This window comes from Arvicanthis niloticus, chromosome 21, assembly GCF_011762505.2.
Source record: "Arvicanthis niloticus isolate mArvNil1 chromosome 21, mArvNil1.pat.X, whole genome shotgun sequence".
Lineage (NCBI taxonomy): Eukaryota > Metazoa > Chordata > Mammalia > Rodentia > Muridae > Arvicanthis > Arvicanthis niloticus.
In genome coordinates, this window is record NC_047678.1 from 28,069,112 (window position 1) to 28,092,061 (window position 22,950).

Consider the following 22,950-nt stretch of genomic DNA (forward strand, 5'->3'; position numbering starts at 1 on the left):
GCCCCCTGCTCCTGCAGGCCCCCATATTGAATTCAATTTAATCATCCCCTCTCATTGTAGGAAAAACTCAGCCACTGAGCAATTAAAAGATTTAATGCCTATTGTTAAAAACAACATCGCTTTGGATATAATTAAGGTCAGAACAGCTTCAATAGATAAAACAAAAAATTCAGGAGAGACCAGGAAACAATTTTGGCAAACTGCTATAAATGATCAACAACCAAAGCTGAAAATACAAACAAATGGCATTGAAATTGAAGGTTTGGTAGACACAGGAGGAGATGTAACAGTAATTTCACCAAAATCTTGGTATCCAGACTGGACTCTTCAGGAGGAAAATATTCAGCTTCTAGGGATTGGAACTTTACCTCAGGTGTACTATGTGCAAGATGGGTCTATTTTATGGGGCCAGAAGGACAAGTAGGAAAATTAAAACTATATGCAACTAGTATGAACTTACGGGGACATAATTTGTTACAGGAGTAGAAAATACAGATTAACATTCCTTCAATCTCAGAAACAAACCATAAAATAAATAGTGCTTCTGAGAAAAAATATTACAAGGTCTCATCAAGAACAGTCACAGACGGCCGGGCAGTGGTGGCGCACGCCTTTAATCCCAGCACTCGAGACGCAGAGGCAGGTGGATTTCTGAGTTCGAGGACAGCCTGGTCTAGAGTGAGTTCCAGGACAGCCAAGGCTACACAGAGAAACTCTGTCTCGAAAAACCAAAAAAAAAAAAAAAAAAAAAGATAAAAAGGGGTTTGCTGTTTAGTATTAAAAGCACAGGTAAGAGATTTAAAATGTTTTCAGTAAATTCAAAGGGTTACTATGGTTCAACTTGTTTTCTAAATGTGAAGGGATTTGGAGTTAAGATAAACTATTTGAACAAGGTGGTGAGAGCTCATGCCTTTTAATCCAGCAGATAGTTGGTTTCCAGTTTCTAGAATATTACAGTGAACAAAGTGGTGGTGGCTCATACCTTTAATCTGAGTGAGCAGGCTTTCACCACAGCATCTGGCTCCTGAGTCTTCATTTTAAATGTTTAGATTTTAGTTTTTAAAACAACATATCATGGTGTTTGTATCATGACAAGCAGTGTCCCAGAGGTAGCCAAGTGACACATTGGGAGTTCTGTTCTTGCTTTACGGTACTGAGGCTCACACTGCTCTACCAGTGAGGTACACCTCCAGCCCCATTTTCTTGGGTTGTTAGGTGTGAGTCTTTCTATTTGTTCCTGTCTGGCCTGGGATTCAATAAGTAGACCAGATTGACCTTAAATTTGTAGTAATCATCCTGTCTCTCCCTCCCAAGTGCTGGGATTACAAGCATGAACCATTACAACCGAATTCTTTTTTTTTTTAAGAGCCTACTGTGTAGCCCTAGCTGGCCTCTACATTGTGAGAATCCTCCTGACTCAATCTCCAAGTTGCTGGGATTACAGGTATATACCACCATGCTTGACATATATTTCTTTATTAGTGTTCCAAAAGAACCAGCATTGATTTCTTTGTAATTTCATTAACAAAAAGCAAGCTATGGTAAAGTTTATCCTAATATTCAAATAAAAATCATAAAGTAGATTAAAAGTTTTGGTTTTGTTTTGTTTTTGGTGTTTTGAGACAGAGTTTCTCTGTGCATCACTGACTGTCCTGGAACTGACTATGTAGACCAGGCTGGCCTTGAACTCAGAAATCTACCTGCCTCTGCCTCTTGAGTGCTGGGATTAAAGGTATGAGGCACTACTGCCTGTCTACAACACTGGTTCTTTGTTTGCTCTTTTTCTTTTTTGTTCAGAGAATCTCACTGAGTATCCTAAATAGGCCTGGAACTCACAACCTTCTTGCCTTCACCTTCTGCATACCACACTTATAGGTGTGCCCTCCACCTGTATCCATTTTGAACTTTGTGATGACTTAAGTTGAGATTTGTGGCTGAGGCAGGAAGCCTGCAAATTCAATACCTGCCTTGGCTACAAGTGAGTTCAAGGTTAGACTGGGTAACATACTGAGAACAGGTCTCCAAAAGGGTTGGTTCTACTTAGCCTATATTATATAAAGTGATGTTATTGTTATATTTTAAGATAAACTATTGCAATCTAATGTCCTCATATTTTTTTTTGAGAAAAGACTTCATTCTACAGCTCTGATTGGCCTGGAACGTTCTTTGTAGAAAGGGTAGCCTGGGACTAACAGACACCCACCTGCTTGTGTACAGAAAGAAAAAAATCCTACCTATTCAGTGGTACACTTGTAATCAACACTCTTGGAGGTAGAAACAGGAGGATCTGGAGTGCAGGCCAGCCTGAGCTACAGGAAACCTGTCCTCAAACAAACAAATAAATGTAGCTACAGTGGCTTGCTTCTATAGTGGCTAAGCACAAATCTTAGAGATGCAAGCTCACCAGCTTATCCCAATAAATAGACATGTCTGATGGGGCTTTTGTACTCAGGAGCAAGAATGAAGACTGGGGAAAAACTGCTTAATCTGTAAAGTACTCATGGGTAAAGTGCTTGTTACACAAGCATGAACAGCACCTACGTTAGAGCCAGGCACAGAGGTGGAGATTTTTAACCCCAGTGCTGGGGCTCCTGAGGCAAGTGGGTCCCTGGAACTTTCTGGCCAAGGCAGTCTGGTCCAACCAGTGAGCTCCTGGCTCCATGAAAAATAAAAGTGGGACAGTGTCAAAGAAGTTTTAGCTTCCTTTCTGCTGCTGTGCTAGAACATTCTGACCAAAGGCAACTGAGCGGAGGAGAGGGTTTATTCCAGCTCAGAGGTCACAGTTGATCCTTGAGGAAACTCACGGGAGCTCAGCAGGAACTTGAAGCAGAAACAAGGAAGGAACCCATGCTGCTTGCTGGCTCACTCTAGCTTATCGAGCTTTCTCATACAGCCCAAGACCACCTGCCCAGGGAACAGTACTAGCCGAAGTGAGCTGGCACTCCTGTATCAATTAACAACCAAAACAATCCCTACAGACATTCTCATGGGTCAATATTATCTGGGCAATCCCTCAACTGAGACTAGCTTCTCAGTTGACTGTAGGCTGTGTCAAGTTGACCGTTGAAGCTGATTAGAACAACACCTGATGTACTGCATGCACACACCCCTACACATATTCCCATACATATGTGCACATATATGAACACAGAACATACAATGCACACAAAGCAAAAATGAGATTCTAAGAGAAATACTGACATCCATGTGGAGACTGGTAGCATCAAACTAGTAGCTAGAAGGCTTCATATTTATCTTTAGAGATATTTATCTTCTATGGAGATCAATCCCATGGGGGAATAGCTTGCAGTTAATGAAATACAGCAAAAATACTTCTGTGTCAATTAGAGAATAAGAGATCTTTGAGAACAGGTCTCAATCTTCCTAATGCTGCAACTCTTTCATGCAGTTTTTTTATACTATGGTAATGCCAACCATAATTATTTTCTTTTTTTTTATAATTATTTTCATTGCTACTTCATAACTGTAATTTTGCTACTGTTATGAATCACAATGTAAACATCAGTATGCAGGATATCTGGTATGTGACCCCTGTGAAAGGGTCTTTGGACCCCCAGAGAGGTTGAGACCCACAGGTTAAAAACTGTTGTTCTGGAGTAAAGCCTGAAGCTCAATGGTAGAGTACTTGTTGGCTGTGTAAAGCTCTGTGTTCTAGCCCCATCATCCCACAAAGAAAATTTTTACCTTAGACTCCTATAGTGAAATGATATGAAATGAAGTGTGCAGAACAAACCTGCATAAATTATATTTGCCTCAAGGTAGGAACCTGGAAGCCAGCATTAGCAAAGAGAGGAACATATCAGTCATACATATACCAGTATTATGGAGCCAGGTTTCAAATTTGCACACAGAGAGAGAGAGAGAGAGAGAGAGAGAGAGAGAGAGAGAGAGAGAGAGAGAGAGAGAGAGAGAGAGCTGTGTGAAGCACAGGAGACCAACCACCTAAAGGAGCTTGTCCAACTAACTGCAAGGGAAAGTCAGAGGTTTCTGACTTTGTCCTTCATCCCAGAACTATTGGTATAATTAACCATGAAGCTTAAAAAGTGAGCAAATTGCTTCAGAGAAAATATAAATATTAGTCACCCCCTAATTTTGCCTCTTCAAACTATTCACCAAAAAATAAGGCTGCTGGGAAAACTTGTTTTCCTGTTTTTATTACTTTGTGTCTAGGAAAGGAAATTATAAGCTGTGGTTCCTTGCCCTTAGAAATCACCCGGGACCTTTTTAAAATAACTCCGATTCCAAGTTCCTCACATTCATCCAATTAAGTAAAAATCTCAAGGGTAGCGTCCAGGCATTAATGTTTTTTTAAAAGCTTCCCAGGTCAGTCTATGCAAAGTGTTGAGAATTGCGCCTTCTAGAGCCTTATACTAATATACTGTGACCAGGCTTAAGGTCTTTTTAAGGAACAATTTTTGAATCTTTTCGACATGTCCACGTCCTTTACAGTCTATGTAGCTGGGCTCACTAATGGCATTTATCCAGCTCCCTAGACTTATATTGTCTTTCCATGATCGGCGGGGAAATACTGACGTTCGTTCCTGCCCCTTAAAGTAAACCTCTAGTGGGTGTTTGTGGGGGGGAGGGTAGAGGACTGGCCTCTAAGACACGGAAGAAGGCGGTGCCAGGTGAGGCAACCCGGGACCTGGGTCAGACCCCGCCTCTGGCATCGCCAGGCTCCGGAGCCCGGAACCGCTCCCGCAGTGCTTTAGGCTGCGGAGAGTTACGGACTACATTTCCCACAATGCACCCAGGGGCGGGCTGGGGCTGGCCAAGAGGCTGGAACCGGGCCTCCGCCACCAGAGGCCGGTGAAAGCTGTCTTCCTGCGCCGGTGGCCGGTTAAGGATCGGCAGGAGAGATCAGTTCCTCCGCTGTGGCCATGTCTGTATCCTCCAGGGGCGGTAGCCCCGCGAAGTTGCACCTTAAGGCCAGGTGCGGCTGGACACTCATATCTCCCCAGGGGTCTGGCAGAGGGCAGTGACTGGCACCCTCGGTAGGTCGTGTGCTACCCCAAGAAACAGGTGAGTTCGACTGCCAACCCACGTGGCCTGGAGGCGGCGAGAGGCGGGCAAGCTGTCATCTGTAGAGGGAGGGGCTTGAAAACGGGGGGGGGGGGGGGGTCCCGGCCATCTACTTCCCCGATAGGAGTACTGCGTCTCTTTGGTGTCCTTTAGCCGGTTGGTCCCAGCGGGGCAGTACGAAAGATGAGACAAGAACTCATCCTTTGACCGGGAGGGCAATGTCCCATAGGCAGCAGACACCAACCCCCAATTTGGACATATTCGGCCCTCAGAGTTCTCTTTAAAAGCTACAGCGGATGGTGGAGTGAGTCAGGCAGCTCTGGAAGGGTCTCGGGCTTGAGATTTCGTTCTCAAGGGTGCAAACAAGGCTGCCCTTACATTAGGTGAGCCAACCCTTTCTAGATAGAGTTTGCTTGGGAACTGTGAGCAGCCTTTGTCAGGAAGGGGAGTGGCCTCTAGAGGTGACAAGGAGCTAGGCTCGTTGTAGATAGAGTAGGCATCCTGCTGAAGCCGCCACAGCACAGTCTCAGTTGAGCCCTGTCTATCATACTTTCTGAGTCGTCCTCCTAGGCGGACCAAAGGGGTCAAGACCAGAGGTGAAACACTGTCCGAACAGGAAAAGGAATCAAGGTTGTTTGGAACCAGTAAGGAGATCAATCTGAGGGAGAGAGGCACATTAGAAGGAGGGAATATCACCAGTTTTTTGTTTGTTTGTTTGTTTGTTTGTTTTTTGTCTTATTTTGTTCTTGGTGATTTTACTCACAGGCTCTGCTAGGAGCTTCTAAGAAAAGTTGCACACCCTGGGGGCACTTAGAGGAGTTGTCTAAAAAGTGTTCCTGTAGAGACTACTGGGGCTGTTCTGAGATCCCTCCCTCGAATAACTGCTTCAGGACCAGCTTTCCAGGAGCACGAGCTGCAGGAGTTTAAAGTCCATTGGAGGTGGGAGGTGGGCTTTACCTGATCCACTCAACCTTTTTGCCTGAGTGGGTGGGTATCCAGAAAACTGTTCGCTTCACCTGGCCTTCTGGTTGGAACCCCAAGACTGACCTTCGAGAGGATAAAGATGCTATATGATCTCACATATAAACTGTTGTGAAGAAAAGCTAGCTCTAGACAGCTGACCCTGCTCCCTTCTCTGTGCAGGTCCTATGCTGGGGACCCTCAGAAACACTGGATATATTTAACACTCAGAAGCACAAAAGGTGTCCTGAGGGAGCGGGTTGTCGGGACAGTGAGGCTGGTGTAGAACTTGTTTGGATTTTGAAGCCAGAAGTACAAGGCCACAGAGAGAGCATTGTGCAGACCTAGGAGGTAAATGAATTTGGGAGAAATATCTAGGACGAGCTGAGAACTGGCAAACCTGTTTCTGCAACTGCAGAGAAAGTGAATAGCAGTTTGCCTGGTACTCTGAGGCTGAGGCCCATGGCTCTGATGTCCTGACAGGAGAGGTTCCCTCAAGCTAGCGCTCATAGCGCTTCATGGAAGTATGTTTCATCAGGTCATTCATCAGGCCCTGGCTGACTGAGAAAATCTTCAAATGATTGATTTACAGGACAGAGACCACTGGATCTGTGTAAATGCAGTCTGAGTGCTAAGAATAACCACGATGTGCTAATAATTGCATCTGAGTCTATGATGTGCCAGATCACACATCTATGATATAGCCAGATCACACATCTATTATCTCATTTAATCTTCCCACCCCATAAATCATTAGTGGTTATTCTTTTGTTGTTGTTTTACGCATATGAGTATACCACCATTGCTCTCTTCAGACACACCAGAAGAGGGCACCACACCCCATTACAGATGGTTGTGAGCCACTGTGTGGTTTCTGGGAATTGAACTCAGGACCTCTGGAAGAACAGTCAGTGCTCTTAGCCAACTGAGCCATCTCTCCAGCCCATTAGCGGTTGTTTGCAGTCCTCTGTACCATTTTATAAGTGAGAAAACAGACCGGTAAAACCAGTTCCTCTAACTACAGAGCTGCTTTTTCTGAACACTCGATTACTTCCAAAGACAAACTGTCTCTACAGGCTTGACCCCAGGTATGCTCGAACTGGGTGTTCTTCACAGGCCTTTCTTTTGTTTTGTTTTGTTTTTTTCCCCAAAGATATTTATATGTTAAGTGCTGGTTTAATTCCTCTTGCATATGTCTAATATAGCAGGCCGCAGGGCGACCTTCAATCTAGAGAAAAAAAAAGTCTGAGTGAGCAGATATACTGCTGATAAGATATTCCAGCAGCAGCCTGAAGTGAGGGAATGAGTCACTGAAGTAGGCTAGGAAGAGATAAGTGACTTAGGGTGTAGGTAGTATAAGGGCAAAGGTCAAGTGAAGAGGAGTTCAGGGCATGCTGAGCTAGTGTGGAAAAGGGAGTGGGAAGAAAGGGTAGAAAATACGCTCAGAAATAAAAGAGAACGGATAAACCAAGGGGGCTTGTGTGCCCTTAGGAGGAAGTGACTCTCTTGCTAAGTGAGTTATTACAGTGTAGTAAGCAGAGGAAGGGGTTGACCTGACCTACTGTTCAAGAGGCTCACCTTGATTACAAAGGCAGACCTGGTGGGAAGCATTAGTACTGGTTAGGAGGTTGTGGCAATAATTTGCTAGGGGGATAATGGCGGCTTGGACCCGTCAGATAATCATGGACGAGATAAGAAATGGTCAACTATTGAGCCCAGTGTGCTGGATATGGTGGCATTCCCCTTTGATCCCAGCACTCAGGAGGCAGAGGCAGGTGAATTTCTTGAGTTCAAAGCTAACTTGGTCTACATAGTCAGTTCCAAGACAGCCAGAGCTACACAGAGAAACCCTGTCTCAAAACAAAACAAAACAAAACAAAACAAAAAAGTAATGGTCAACTATTGGAGATAGACATTTACAACTTCGATGAGTTATTCTGCGAAAGCTGGCCATTCTATCAGGAACCTCTTATTGTCTCCTTCCCACTATTATTTGCCATTTATTTATTTATTTATTTATTTATTTATTTATTTGGCTTTTCTGTAGACCAGGCTGGCCTCGAACTCAGAAATCTGCCTGCCTCTGCCTCCCAAGTGCTAGGATTAAAGGCCCAAAAAGTGCATTGGGTCCCCTGGTTGCTGGAATTATAGGTTGTTGTGAGCCACCCAACCTGGGTCCTGGGAAATGAGCTGGGATCCTCTGCCAAAGCTGTCAAAAAACAAACAAACAAACAAACAAATAAACAAACAACCCTCAGAGAAACCCTGTCTCAAAAAACAAAACAGAACAAAACAAAGAAAACAAAAACACAAAAAACTTTAGACACCAAAGCTATTACTCCAGCTCTACCCATGGTTTTTGTGTACGTGTGTGTGTGTGTGTGTGTGTGTGTGTATATGTACATACATGTACATGTATGCATATTGAGGCCACAGGTCAACTTAAAATATAATTTCTCAGGTGTTGTTCCTTAGGTGTTGTCGACCTTGCTTGTTTGCGTTTATTTATTTTTTTATTTATTTTTTATTTTTTTGGTTTTTCGAGACAGGGTTTCTCTGTGTAGCCCTGGCTGTCCTGGAACTCACTCTGTAGACCAGGCTGGCCTCGAACTCAGAATCCGCCTGCCTCTGCCTCCCAAGTGCTGGGATTAAAGGCATGTGCCACCACTGCCCAGCTTGCTTGTTTGCTTTTAAACTTTTTTTTTTTTTTTTAAATTTGGGGTAGGGGTGCATGTGAAAGTCAGAAAATGACTCATGGGAGTTCTAGGGATCAAACTCAAGTTGTTAAGTTTGGCTGCAAGTGTCTTTACCTGGTGAGCCAGCTGGCTGGCCCAACCTTGGTTTTTGTTTCTTTGTTTTGCTTTTTGTTGTTGTTCTTGTTTTTGAGACAGGGTTTCTTCTGTGTAGCCTTGGCTGCCCTGGAACTCACTCTATAGACCAGGCTGGCTTAGAACTTAGATCTGCCTGCCTCTGCCTTATAAATGTTAGGATTAAAGGTGTGGGCTACCACTCCCTTGCCCAACCTTGGTTTTTGAGACAAGGTCTCTCATTGGTTTGGAACTCATCTTGTAAGGCTAGCTTGGCTCATGAGCTCCAGGGATCTAGCTGTCTCCACTTCTCCGGCACTGAGATTAAGTGGGTGTACAGTGCCCAGCTTTTCACAGGGGTTCTTGGGATTCAACTAGGTCCTCATGCTCATAAGGTAAGCATTTAACAACTGGGCTATCTCTCCAGTTCCATACATGGTACTATATAGTGCAGGGCTCAAACCCAGAACTTTGTGTGTTGTAGGCCAGCACCCCGTCAACTGAATTACATCCGTAACCCCCAGTTTTGGTTTTATTGAGACTATGTGGCTAGGCCTTGAATTCACGTAGCTCTGGATGGTCAGAGTTATGGCTGTGGTGATACCCTTGCCTCAACCTTTTGAAGTGCTGGGACTATAACTATGCACCAGCACCACAGCTTCTGGCCACGTTATGGTTTATCTTCTGTCTCTCTGTCTCTGTCTGTCTATCTCTTGTAAAGATAGGTTCTCAGGTATCCCAAGCTGCTGCCCCTCTGGAGTGCTAACCATGCCCTGTCACCATGTCATATTTTGAAGACCAAACTGAGCTACAGCCCCCACCACCTACTGTTTGTTTGCCTCACTCTGTAGCTTGGAGTAGCCTCAGACTTGCAGCAACCTTCCTGCATTGGCCTACCAAGCCTAAGCCATAATACCTAGTTTTGTGTTTTTTTTTTTTAAAGACAGCATCTCATTCAGACCAAGCTGACATCACACTCACTATACTGGCTAAAGATTCCCTTGAACTTCTGACCCCCTCTGCTTTCATCACTAGAGTACTGAGTTTGCAGGCATGCACCACCAGTTTAGGTAGAACCTTTGAGCGTACTAAGCGAGCACCCTACCACCTGAGTCATATTCCTAGATCCCCACTTATATCATTTTTCTCCTGTTCCTCCTCCTCATCTTCATCATCACTGTTTTTTGAGATCTGGTTTCTCTATGTGGCCCCGGGCTGTCCTAGAACTGACTCTGTAGACCAGTCTGGCCTTGAACTCAAAAGATCTACCTGCCTCTGCCTCCTGAGTGCTGGAATCAAAGGCATGTACCATACCACCCACCACCACTCAACTTTTTTTTTCTTTTTCGAGACAGGGTTTCTCCATGTTCAGGCTAGCCTCAAACTCAGAGTTCCCCTGCTTTTGCCTCCCAAGTTCAGGGATTAACCGCCACCACCACCCGGCTGTCTGTATTACTTTCTTTTTTTTTTTTTTTTTTTTGTTTTTTTGTTTTGTTTTGTTTTGTTTTGTTTTGTTTTTCGAGACAGGGTTTCTCTGTGTAGCCCTGGCTGTCCTGGAACTCACTCTGTAGACCAGGCTGGCCTCGAACTCAGAAATCCACCTGCCTCTGCCTCCCAAGTACTGGGATTAAAGGCGTGCGCCACCACCGCCCGGCTGTATTACTTTCAATGGGAAAAATAATGCTATTAAGTTAGAATATTGGGATATAAGATGTTTAAAATATTTTCTCATCAAAGCTCACTGCTGTGTGTGTGTTCATACTAAACCAAGTTCACATGAAGCCCTCAGAATCATTCTCAGGAAAGCTGTTCACCTCCCATGAAATTGGGTCTTCGTGAGGCTATCGGCTGGCCTGCAAGCACCAGCACCAGGCATCCTCTTGTCTCTGCCTCCACAGCACTGGAATTATAAATGGCACCAAACCCAGCACCTTCACGCTGGTTCTGGGAATGGGACTCATGCCTTCTTGTTTGCGGGGCTAGCATGTCACTCAGCAAGCCGGCCATCCCTGTCGTCCACGTTGGTTTGGATTGACTTGTTTATTCATTTGTTTGTTTGTTTGTTTGTTTGTTTTGAGACAGAGTTTCTCTGTGTAACCCTGGCTATCCTGGATCTCAGACCAGGCTGGCTTTAAATTCTAGATCCTCCTGCCTCTGCTGCTTCCTGAGTGCTGGGATCAAAGGTGTGTGCCACCACCACCTGGCTAGCTTGGTTTTTAAAGATGTGTTTTTATTGTTTTTGTGTTGGTAAATGCATGCCACTTGGGTGCTTTGAAGAGGACATCCATTCCCACAGTAGGACGGACTTACAGGCAGCTCTGGGCCTGACGTGGGCCTGACGTGGGCCTGAGAACCAAGCTTGGCTCTTCTAGAGGAGCAGTAAATATTTTTACTACTGAGCCATGTTTCCCACCACTCTCCCTGCTAGTCTGGTTTTTGGTTTTTTGGTGTGGTGATTTTTTGTTTTTTTGTTTGTTTTTTTGTTTGTTTGGTTTTTTTTTTTTTGACAAGGTCTCCTTTAGGCAAGACTGAATTTGAAGTTTCTTGCTTTGTAGCTTACAATGACCTTGAACTCCGGACCCTCTGGCCTCAACTCAAGTGCTAGGATTTGGGGTGTGTGCCACCACACCTAGCAAGAAACAGTCTTTAGAAAAATTGGGAGCTTGGTTGGGGGCATATAACTTTAAGATAACAAAGAGACAGTGTATGCCTGTAAATCAGGAGGAAGTTAGGGGCTAGAATTAAAGTTGGATCCATTAATGTGCAGAGGTAGCTTACAAGACTGGAATGAGACCTCAAAGGCATTGAGGACAGAAGAGAAGCAAGGACTGAACTCTGGGCCATTCCAGACAGAAATGTAGGAAGCACGCACATGGGTAGTCCATGAGTCAACAGAGCCAAGAAAAGAGAATGGCATTCTAGAAGCCAAGAGCTGTAGGTGCTTCAGCAGGGAAGTAAGACAGGGTTGGTGGCATAGTCTTAGTACTTGTGAGGAAAGAAGTCAGTTCTCTCATGTTCAAATCCAAACTGTACTATTTAGTAAACCTCAGACCAGCAGAGCAGCTTTAGCCAAAGTGAGTCATGTCTAAAAATATAAAGATGGGACAAGAGCTGGAAGAGGAAAAGGAGGTGGGAGAGAGGATGAGTGTATATCAGGGGTATCTACTATTACAGCTCAGGGGTGAGGTGAGTTGATCTTGGAGGTTATTGGTGGGATAATGTCTGGATGTGGTAGATTCCAGAGAGAATAGGAGAAGGGTAGATGCTGTGGCAGAGACCTTACTGCTTAAGAGTTGTCTGTGGACTTTCCAAACTTCCCAGCCCCCTTAGCTATGACACTAATTCTAGGCAGCTTTGACTCTGAAGTAATATCAGATTATAATATCAAATTATAATCTTCTAACTATGTTTTCCCATGTTGCTGAATGTGAAAGGCAGTGTTTCAAAATGGCAGAGCTATCAGATGTTAATAGAAGGGACCACTGATTGGAATGAGTCACTCAGAATAATTACCAGACAGGGACTGAAGAGATTGTTCATCCAGTCATTGAGTGTTTTCTCCTACATTTTTTTGTTTGTTTGTTTGTTTGTTTGTTTTCGAGACAGGGTTTCTCTGTGTAGTCCTGGCTGTCCTGATACTCACTCTGTAGACCAGGCTGGCCTAGAACTCAGAAATCTACCTGCCTCTGCCTCCCAAGTGCTGGGATTAAAGGCGTGCGCCACCACCGCCCAGTGTTTTCTCAAAGCCACAAGGATTTAGTCAGGGTTTTACTGCTGTTAACAGATACCATGACCAAGGCGACTCTTATATAATGGACAACGTTTAATTGGAACTGGCTTACAGGTTCTGAGGATCAGTCCCTTATCATCATGGTGGGAAGCATAGAGGAGCTGAATTCTACACTTTGTTCTGAAGGCAGTCAGAAGACCTTCCAGGCAGCTAGGAGGAGGCTCTCAAAGCCCACCCCCAAAGTGACACACTTCCTCCAGCAAGGGCACACCTACTCCAATAAGGGCACACCACACGACCTAATAGTGCCACTCCCTAGACCAACCATATTCAAACCTCCACATTATTTGTCAACTTGACTAAATCTAGAGTGAACTACAATCCAGAAATGGAGGGCATACCTGTGGTCCAGATCTTGAGGCTGGAAGACATTCGCTTTTGATCCAGACCTTGAGGCATAGTGGCCATGAAAAGCTTAGGCCCAGGCAAGGTGATATACGCCTTTAGTTCAGCATCCCTCCCACAAGGCCACACCTCCTAATAGTGCCACTCCCTGGGCCAAGCATATTCAAACACCACAACATAACAAGCCAGGTACTTGACAAATATCCTGCAACTCCACTTCCAAGAAAGGCAGAGAGGAGGGTTGCTGGCTTCCAGATTAGCTGAGAAAATGTGAGAGCCCTGATGATGTCTGTCTCCCACACAGTACAAAGCTGCACACAAGTGCATACAGCTGCACACAGAGAGACAGGTATATACATACACACATATACAAACCAATATTTGAAAAAGAAAAACAGTGTTGGACCGTGGTGGTGCACACAGGCAGAGGCAGGCAGATTTCTGAGTTTGAGGCCAGCCTGGTCTACAGAGTGAGTATCAGGACAGTCAGGGCTACACAGAGAAACCCTGTCTTGAAAAACAAAACAAAATAATAATAATAAAAAAAAGAAAAACAGCAACATTTAATTAAGAAAGAAAAGACATGCTTCTAGACCCATGGTAGATTTTGCCTAATCAAAAATGTGAGCCCTAGCCAGGTGTGCCCCACACCTTTCATCCCAGCCCTGGGGAGGCAGATGCAGGAAGATCCCTGAACTTGAGGGTAGCCTGGTCTACAGAGTGAGCTCTAGAACAGCCAGGGCTGCACAGACAAACACTATCTCAAAAAAAAATTTTTTTAATAAAATAGCAGCAGGAAAAATGGTTTGGTGGCTAGAAGAAAATCAGGGTTAAGATGTCATACTTTTTTAGGTTTTGTTTTGTCTGTACTTGACTTTTATTTTGCTTTGAGACAGGTTCTCAGGTAGTTCATGCTGGCTTTGAACTCCCAATCCCCTTGTTCTACCTCCTGAGCTCTGAAATTACAGGCACGTTCTTATATCACCTACCTGCCCACTCTTCTCCTTCCTTCCTTCCTTCCTTCCTTCCTTCCTTCCTTTCTTCCTTCCTTCCTTCCTTCCTTGCTTCCTTGCCAGTTTTGTGGGTGTGGCCCAGACTGTCCTCAAACTCTAGATCCCCTGCCTCTGCGCCTCTGCCTCTTCCTCCCCAGAGCTGCATGCATCACTCTGCCCAACTGTAGCTATTTACAAACAATGGAGTCATCTTTGGCAGAGGAAACCAGGGATCTAGTCTAAAGAAAAGGCTACTCAAGGGGACTCACCACTGTCCTCTGCAAGTACTGGAATGTCCAGAGAGAACTGTGGGTCAGTTCAGGTTTTGCCTTTTGTTTTTTTGTTTTGTTTTGTTTTTCTGTCAGGATCTCTCTGTGTAGCTCTGGCTGTCCTGAAACTCTGCCATAAACCAAGCTGGCCTCAAAGTCACAGAGATCCTCATGTCTCTGCCTCCCAAATGCTGGGATAAAGGGATGCATCACCACAGCCAGCTCCAATTTGTTGTGGATTTGTTGTTGTTGTTTTTAGGTTTATTTATTTTATTAATATGAGTACACTGTCGCTGTCTTCAGAGACACCAGAAGAGGTCATTGGATCCCATTACAGATGGTTGTGAGTCACAGTGTGGTTGCTGGGAATTGAACTCAGGACCCCTGGAAGAACAGTCAGTGCTCTTAACCCCTGAGCCATCTCTCCAACCCCTCCAATTTGTATTTTTTTTTAAATATATAGTCTCTTTTTTGTAACTCTGGCTGGCCTTGAGCTTGGCTCTGTAAATCAGGCTGGCCTCAAACTTACAGAAATGTACCTACCTTAGCTTTCCTGGTGCTGGGATCATAGGAGTCCGCCACCATGCCCAGCCCTGGTAAGTGCCTGGTAGAGTGTGGAGTGAGAAAATCATTGTAGAAGTGTTTCAAGTCCCGTGTCATGTTCTTCCCTGCTGTAGTAACATCAGACAAACCCTGAGCTTCATTTCTCAGCTCTGTAGACAAACCCGATTAGAGCTGTGCTCTGAATTGTACACATAAACTCAGAGCAGGCTAACCTGTATTTTGACCTTTTTTTTTTTTTCGAGACAGGGTTTCTCTGTGTAGTCCTGGCTGTCCTGGAACTCACCCTGTAGACCAGGCTGGCCTCGAACTCAGAAATCCGCCTGCCTCTGCCTCCCAAGTGCTGGGATTAAAGGAGTGCGCCACCACCACCTGGCGTATTTGACCTTTTTTTTTTGAGTCAGGGTTTCACTATATATTTCAGGCTGGCCTTGTCACTATGTAACACAGGCTGGCCCAAAACTTTCAACAATCCTTCTGTCTCAGTCTCTCAAATATTGTATAAATACTGGCTAAGCAGACAGTGTTACTTCCTTCTGGTCCTCTTCCTTTATGTATTCTACTTTATTTGACATGTCATTTTGTGTATACAGAGGCTTATGAGATGGCTCAGTGGGTGAAGGCACTTGCTGCCAAAGTTGAGTTTGATCCTTGAACCCCACATGTGAAAAGCCGGTGCAATGTCCATATCTGTAATTGCAGTATCTATGGTGAGACAGGAGGCAGAGACAGGTGAATCAGCAGGAAGTTATGGGTCAGCTAGCCTGAGTACACTGCACAGTGACAGAAACAAGGCAGACTCTGCCTCAAAGTGGTAGGAGAGAACTGACTCCTGAAAAGTGTTCTTTGATTCTGTGCATACCTGGCACACACCTTTAATAACTTTTAATTATTTTAAAGATTTATTATGCTATTTTGTGTGTGAGAATGTTTTGCCCCTGCGTTTATGTATGTCTGTCACATGTGTGCCCAGTATCTGAATGGAACTAGAGTTGTAGGCATTTGTGACCCACCATGTGGGTCCTGGGAATGGAACTCAAGTCCTCTGGAAAACCAAGTGCTCTTAACTACTGAGCCATCTTTTTAGCCTCCAAATAAACAAATTTAAATGTGGATAAAATATATGTTTTCAAGTTGGTTGTGATGGTGCATGCCCATGGTCCAAGCGCTGGAGGCAGAGGCAGATGTGTTTGAGGCCAGCCTGGCCTACACATCAGGCTCCAGTGCAGCCAGAACTACGTAGAGAACCTGTCTTAAGAAACACAAAAAATTAAAAGCATGTTTTGAAACAAACTAATAATAGCAGCTAACACTGTCAGGATAGCTAGGAAGATTGAGTGGGAGAGAGAGAGAGAATGAATAACATTTCTTTAGGCTTCCGGTGTTTCCAAGTTTTCTGTGATGAATGTGTCTTTTTATAATCAGAAAAGGAACACGATGGCTGGTATATAGGTCAGCGGTAAAGTGTCTACCTACTATGTACAAGGTATATAGCTCAGCGGTAAAGTGTCTACCTACTATGTACAAGGCCCTTGGTTTCAGCTTCCAGGAGAGGGAGAGGGAAGAGGAAATGGAAGGAGAGATTGTAGTTTTTAAATCTTTCTTTTGTCTTTTTGGTTTTTTTTTAGATTTATTTATTTTATGTATGTGAGTACACTGTCACTCTCTTCAGACACACCAGAAGAGGGCATCAGATCCCATTACAGATGGTTGTGAGCCACCATGTGGTTGCTGGGAATTAAACTCAGGACCCCTAGAAGAACAGTCAGTACTCTTAACCACTGAGCCATCCCTCCAGCCCCTTCTAAATCATTCTTTTTCTTTCTTTCTTTCTTTCTTTCTTTCTTTCTTTCTTTCTTTTTTCTTTTTTTTTTTTTTTTTGGATTGATTGTAGTTTCTAAAGTAAGGTTTTACTATGTAGCCACAGCTAGCTGGTACTCTGGGGAGTTCTTCTGACTCAAGTCTCCTGAGTCCTAGGATTATAGGTACCAGCCACCACATCTAGAAAAAACCAACTTATTATTATTATTTTAATGAGTGAGAGAGTACTCAGAAGCCATCCCCAGGTTGTTTTTAGTGGGGTCCTGGTAAGAAAGTACTACTGTCAACCCCACCAACGTCTCTGCCAGCACACCTTACTTCTTTGCTCTCCATGATGCCCTTCTTTTACCTCACAGGACGGCCCAAAAGATGGCTGCTGAAATGCAGAGGAAGAGAAGCAGCGAATGCCCTGAGGGCACATTGGCTCCTTCCAATGGCCAAAGTGTGGAAAGAGCTGAGAGTCCCACGCCAGGACTGACCCAGGGAACGGAGCCAGGTATGGGCAGAGACTGGTGGAACAGCCAAGCCTCCAGAGGGAGGCGGGGTTCACAATTGATCTTCCCTCTCTTCCTGCGTGTACACTTGCTCAGCCACTAGTCAGGCCTTTGTCATATGCTATGCTGGAGATTGCAGAAAGTAGGGCTCAGTTTACAGCTTTCCTTTCTAGTCATTTCCTGTCAAAACAGGCTCTCTTTTCTTATTGATCTTACTTAAAAGTCTATATTTAAAATATCTTTTTTCTTTTTGTAGCGGGGAGGGAGGTTTAAGACAGGATTTCTCTGTGTAGTCCTGGCTATCCTGACTCTCTGTAGGCCAGGCTGGCCTGAAACTCACAAGAGATCCACCTGCCTCTGCCTCCTGAGTGCTGGAATTAAAGGTGTGCACCACCACCACCCAGCTAAAGTATCTTGTAATAAAAACCCAAACTGTGTTTCAAAAGAAAAAGAAGAGCTGAATGTGGTGCTGTCCACCTGTGATCCCAGCACATGTAGGTCACCCATGGGCTAAGGTGGGATTGGTGTGAATTCATGGCCAACCTGGGGCTACGTAATGAGTATGAGGCTAGCCACTTACTTAAATACTAAGACCATATCTCCAAAACAAGGAAACAAAGTAGCAACAGGGCTTCAGGTTACAATCAATCAATCAAACAATCAATCAATCAATCAATATCAACATGGTCCCTGTCTTGGAGAAGCCACAGGCTGGCAGTAGTCAGTGGCTATCACAGCCCTCCCTCATGGATGGAGGAAGTAAATAAGTAAGTCCATGCTCTTGGGGAATACCACTGTAGTGACTAAAACAAAGAGTGATACTGTCTGTGGTTGACCATCAGGCGTATAAGTAACTACATCTTCCCTGAGAGCTGACGTGTGACAAGTACTCACCCACATGGGGGGCTAGTGATGCCTTCAGGTAAACAGCAGGTGCAGGGCTCCTGAGGTAAGTCTAAGTGTTCAGGGGTCCAAAGTGCAGGTCCATAAAGACCGGTATGTTTGGAACGGGCAAGGGGTAAGCTGTTCAGAGTTAGTAAGAGGTTGGCAGATACCAATTTCCAATGCTGCCATGAGACCTGGGGCTTCTAAGTTGTAGATTAGCATGGTCCATGACAGACCATGGGAGGAGGAGGGGGTGTATCTTGGCACTAAGCACTAGGCATCTCCTTGGTGAGTGGTGGGTGTCTGGCAACAGCGGTCTCTCTAAGCACCAGTGCTTTTGGTCTGCAGGTGCTGGGCAGGAGGGTGCAATGTTCGTCCATACACGTTCCTATGAAGACCTGACAGAGTTAGAAGACAGGGAAGCTTCTGGGGACAGCCCCAAGGAGTATGCTGGGAGTCCCCCACCACTGCCTACAGACATGCGCCAGATTAGCCAGGACTTCAGCGAACTAAGCACCCAGCTGACAGGTGTGGCCCGAGACCTGCAAGAGGAAATGCTGCCAGGGAGCTCTGAAGACTGGCTGGAGCCCCAGGGGGCAGCTGGACGGCCAGCCACAGAGCCCTCCCAAGAGGGCTCAACTGAAGGGGATGAGGAGGATGCTACAGAGGCGTGGCGTCTCCACCAGAAGCATGTATTTGTACTGAGTGAGGCAGGGAAGCCTGTGTATTCTCGCTATGGGTCTGAGGAAGCACTTTCCAGCACTATGGGTGTCATGGTTGCCCTGGTGTCCTTCCTGGAGGCAGACAAGAATGCCATCCGCTCCATCCATGCAGGTGAGCCACCTGAAGAGGGTTGTGGGGAAGGCTCCAGTGGCAGGGTTTATTCATACCAAGTTTTGGACAGACATGCACGCAGGCGCGAACACACACACACACACACACACACACACACACAGCCCTAGAAACCTGGGTTGTCTTTGCCTGAGAGACAAGTACTTTCATCTCTTAAGCCTTACGGTCTCACCGAAGGTAGAATAACAATAGAGGCCTCCTGGGGTGGTGGGGCTTTGGCAAGACCACCAGAAAGGATGAAAGCCTCCTGCGGGCGGTGACAAAAGAATGAATTAAAAACAAACAGTTGGTCCCAGATCCTTAGCCCAGATCGATTGCTAATTGAGTTAGCACTTATAGTAAAAATGTGCTTTCTTGACTTGGGGTCTGGTGATGTCCATCTATCTGTAAATCCCAGCACTTGGGAGGTGGGGGCAGGAGAATCAGCCTCAGCTACATTAGCCAGTCCTAGGCCAACCTTGGCTACTCTAGAGAGACGCTCTCAAAAAGCAAACAGATAAAAGAATGTTAGTTTGTGAAGCAAATGGCAGGGAAGGGAGGTGAGTGGCTGACCACACCATTAAGTCCCCTCAGACCTCCCAGCAAGAAAACCCTGGAAAGTGAAGCTGTGTACCCACTGGGAAAGCCTATCCGGGAGGGCTTCTGGGAGGAAGGCTGAAGCTGACCCCCTCCCCACACCCTCAGATGGCTACAAGGTAGTATTCGTGCGCCGGAGCCCTCTGGTGCTGGTGGCGGTGGCCCGCACGCGGCAGTCGGCCCAGGAGCTGGCGCAGGAGCTACTGTACATCTACTACCAGATCCTGAGCCTTCTTACCGGCGCGCAGCTGAGCCACATCTTCCAGCAGAAGCAGAACTACGACCTGCGACGCCTGCTCTCGGGCTCCGAGCGAATCACCGATAACCTGCTGCAGCTAATGGCTCGAGACCCCAGTTTCCTGATGGGTGCGGCGCGGTGCCTGCCTTTGGCAGCGGCCGTGCGGGACACGGTGAGTGCCAGCCTGCAGCAGGCGCGTGCTCGCAGCCTGGTCTTTTCCATCCTGCTGGCCCGCAACCAGCTGGTGGCGCTCGTGCGCCGCAAGGACCAATTCCTGCATCCCATCGACCTGCACTTGCTTTTCAACCTCATTAGCTCCTCCTCCTCCTTCCGTGAGGGCGAGGCTTGGACCCCAGTGTGCCTGCCAAAGTTCAATGCGGCCGGCTTCTTCCACGCACACATCTCTTACCTAGAACCTGACACCGACCTCTGCCTGCTGCTGATCTCCACTGACCGTGAGGACTTCTTTGCAGTCTCTGACTGCCGCCGCCGTTTCCAGGAACGCCTCCGAAAGCGGGGAGCCCATTTGGCCCTGCGGGAGGCGCTGCGCACACCTTACTACAGCGTTGCCCAAGTGGGCATCCCTGACCTTCGCCACTTCCTCTATAAATCAAAGAGCTCAGGACTCTTCACCAGGTGAGAGGAGGCACTGCTTCAGGCAGACAAGGTTACACAGATGGGGGAGGCTGGTAGGTCCTGAGACCTGAAATGCAGCCCTGAATCGGACCACTCTTTTGAGAGTGTACCAATATACTGGGGCTGATTCACTCAGGCATCACTCGGTGGGCACTCTCTCTACTTCAGTACTGGCCTGGAACAACTTGGTAAAGAGGCTGGAGCACAGGGTTTCCCACGTCCTTTGCCCTGTAGCAGCTCTGCTTTTGAGGTAATTTTGGTCCAGGTCAGGATGCAGAACCGACCCCACTCCCAATAAAGGAGCTGGGCAGATATGTCAGAGTCTGTCCTCCTTTCCTGTTCCCTCCATTTTGGGTTTGCCTTGCTTCACTCTAGACCTGCTACTCTGTTAAATACCTAAACTCAGAAACAGCCTCTCCAAGGGAGGGTCACCGTGAACCTGGGAAGGGGGCAGGGCTCCCTTCTGGGCTGGGTAGTCTTCTGTAGTCAGAAGACAACACCTTCCTGTAGGGGTGCATCTGGAGAACAGGCACGAACAGATATTTCTAGATCTCCAGAGAAGGCAGTGAAAGGCCTTCCTTTGTGAACCCACTTCTCCATTTGCAGTCCTGAGATTGAGGCCCCATACTCCAGTGAAGAGGAGCAGGAGCGGCTGTTGGGCCTCTACCAGTACCTGCACAGCCGTGCCCACAATGCCTCTCGCCCACTCAAGACCATCTACTATACAGGCCCCAATGAGAACCTCCTAGCCTGGGTAAGGTGGACTGGTCTTCATGCGGATGATCCTGGGTAGATGCCACAGGGGCATAGCTATTCTAGATGATGACCCTCTGCCCCTCCTCCAGGTGACAGGTGCCTTTGAGCTCTACATGTGCTACAGCCCGCTGGGAACCAAGGCATCAGCGGTCAGTGCCATCCATAAGCTGATGCGCTGGATCCGTAAAGAGGAAGACCGGCTCTTCATCCTCACGCCCCTCACCTACTGATGGCAGTGGGAAGGCACACTGGGCATGGGAAGCCATGGGAACCTCCAGGTGAGGCTGGCTTCCCCTGCCCAGCCAGCAGGCAGGGACTGTGGGCTGGTGCGTGCATTAAAGTGCATTGAGAAAGACACCTGTTGCACTTTGTCATTGGCTCTTTGTTCTGTTTTGTCGGGTTTTGAGACAGGCTCTCTGTATGTAGCATTGGCTGTTGGAACTCACCATGTCCAGGCTGTCCTCAAATTCACAGAGACCCTGCCTGTGCCTCCTGTGTGCTGGGAGTAAAGGTGTCATTGGCTCTTCCCAACCACTCTGACATATAGACACAGGATCCTCTTCCCACCCCTTCTCATTCCATATACGTGGGAGCACATGCTAATTTGAACCTCTCTTCTCTTGCCAGCATCAAGTCACTCACATTCTAGTCTGGGGCTGATTCGGTTCCACCAAAGTCCTGCTACCCGTAAAGGGTTCATAAGCACCCCACTGTTTTCCCTTGTCTCCCTCCATCTTTCCATACCTTACCCTAGCTACTCCTTTATTCCTTGGTGGGGCCCAGAAGCAGGCTTCGAGGACAGTGCAGTCACCAGCACACTTGTTGGTTGTGGCTATGGTTAATGGGCTGCTGTAGGGAAGGCCAGGCTGAGTTAGTAAGGCAAGTGGGGATAACCTGGACCAGCTTCTGGGTAGGAGCCCTTGGCAAGGCAACCCAGTGTTGAGTATGATTGAATTCCAAGTCTAGTCTCCCTATAGCTGCAGGCCTCTGGGGACCATGCTTAGTTTTTCCCATGAAGGGCTGTCTGCCTTAGTTTCTGTATCTCAGCCAGCCAGTTCATCAGCACAACCCCCCAAGAAAGAGCCAAAGGAAACCCACTTGATCTCTGGAGCCTCTAGGAGTAGATGTACCTTAACAATGTCACTAGATGTGCTAGGTTGTCCCTCAGCCTGTCCTACATGAAGTACTGTGGACACCCCCAGGAGCCTCGGGCACTAAAGGACTGGTTCCATTCCCTCTACCATAAGACCTTTGGGCAATCTGGGGCATAGTATGGAGCTGGAAGGCCTCCAATTTGCTCCCGCTGGGGGATGGGAGGGGGTCTCCTGGTCCTGCTACGACCTAACCTGCATTGATTAGAGAAGCAAAAAGCCTAACTAGAAGAATAGCCAGTGAATGTGGTCTTCTGGCTGTCAGAGCCACCTCCATGCAGTCTCGGAGAGTAGGGCCACACAAGAGAATATATGAATTACCACAGGCCACGTTAAGGATGCATTGTGATGGCTGTGCTTACGTGGCAGCAGAACCATGGTTTCTGGTTTCAGTCTAGCTTGTGTGAGAATTAACAGGCAACAGGCCCCAGAAGCACACACTGCACACCTCTTTCCTAGCTATTGGGTGCTTTTCTTCATCCTGCTTTTGACCAGGGATTTCAGACCAACCTTTTGGGCAAAGACAGACATCCCTGGATGTTCAGATCAGCAGTTAACCCCTAAGTGCTCTGGCAGCCACTCTAGCACCGGGCAAGTCACTTAGAGCTACAATCTTATGTGGTCATATTGTAGTTAGAGAGAAATCCCCAACTTCATTAACGTGATTTCTGGATTGGAGAAAGAAACTAGTCCTAACCTTCCGAGGTGTTCAAAGGTCATAGCCCTTGGAGGTCAAAGTGGGCTAGCACTCTTTACTGGTGAGAAGATGCCAGA

At 46.5% G+C, this 22,950-nt stretch overlaps 1 protein-coding gene across 2 annotated transcripts; it reads left to right on the forward strand.

The window, feature by feature from the left end:
* Window positions 1–4,759: 4,759 nt before the first annotated feature.
* Window positions 4,760–21,382, forward strand: Mon1a (MON1 vesicular trafficking associated A). Of its 2 annotated transcripts, none has more exons than XM_034484542.2 (6): window positions 4,760–5,043; window positions 16,945–17,084; window positions 18,316–18,801; window positions 19,504–20,269; window positions 20,876–21,023; window positions 21,115–21,382. In XM_034484542.2, exons 2-6 carry the CDS (start codon window positions 16,958–16,960, stop codon window positions 21,253–21,255), a joined length of 1,668 nt encoding a protein of 555 aa, XP_034340433.1. In that variant the 5' UTR covers window positions 4,760–5,043; window positions 16,945–16,957; the 3' UTR covers window positions 21,256–21,382. The 2 variants fall into 2 exon arrangements, with proteins under 2 accessions (XP_034340433.1, XP_076773723.1); XM_076917608.1 differs by lacking the exon at window positions 4,760–5,043 and adding an exon at window positions 5,404–5,426.
* Window positions 21,383–22,950: the final 1,568 nt, after the last annotated feature.

Coding starts and splice junctions, on each gene's coding strand:
- Mon1a (XM_034484542.2), top strand. CDS start 16,958: ATGGCTGCTGAAATGCAGAGGAAGAGAAGCAGCGAATGCCCTGAGGGC. Junction 20,270..20,875: donor AGCTCAGGACTCTTCACCAG/GTGAGAGGAGGC, acceptor CTCCATTTGCAG/TCCTGAGATTGAGGCCCCAT. Junction 21,024..21,114: donor ATGAGAACCTCCTAGCCTGG/GTAAGGTGGACT, acceptor CCCCTCCTCCAG/GTGACAGGTGCCTTTGAGCT.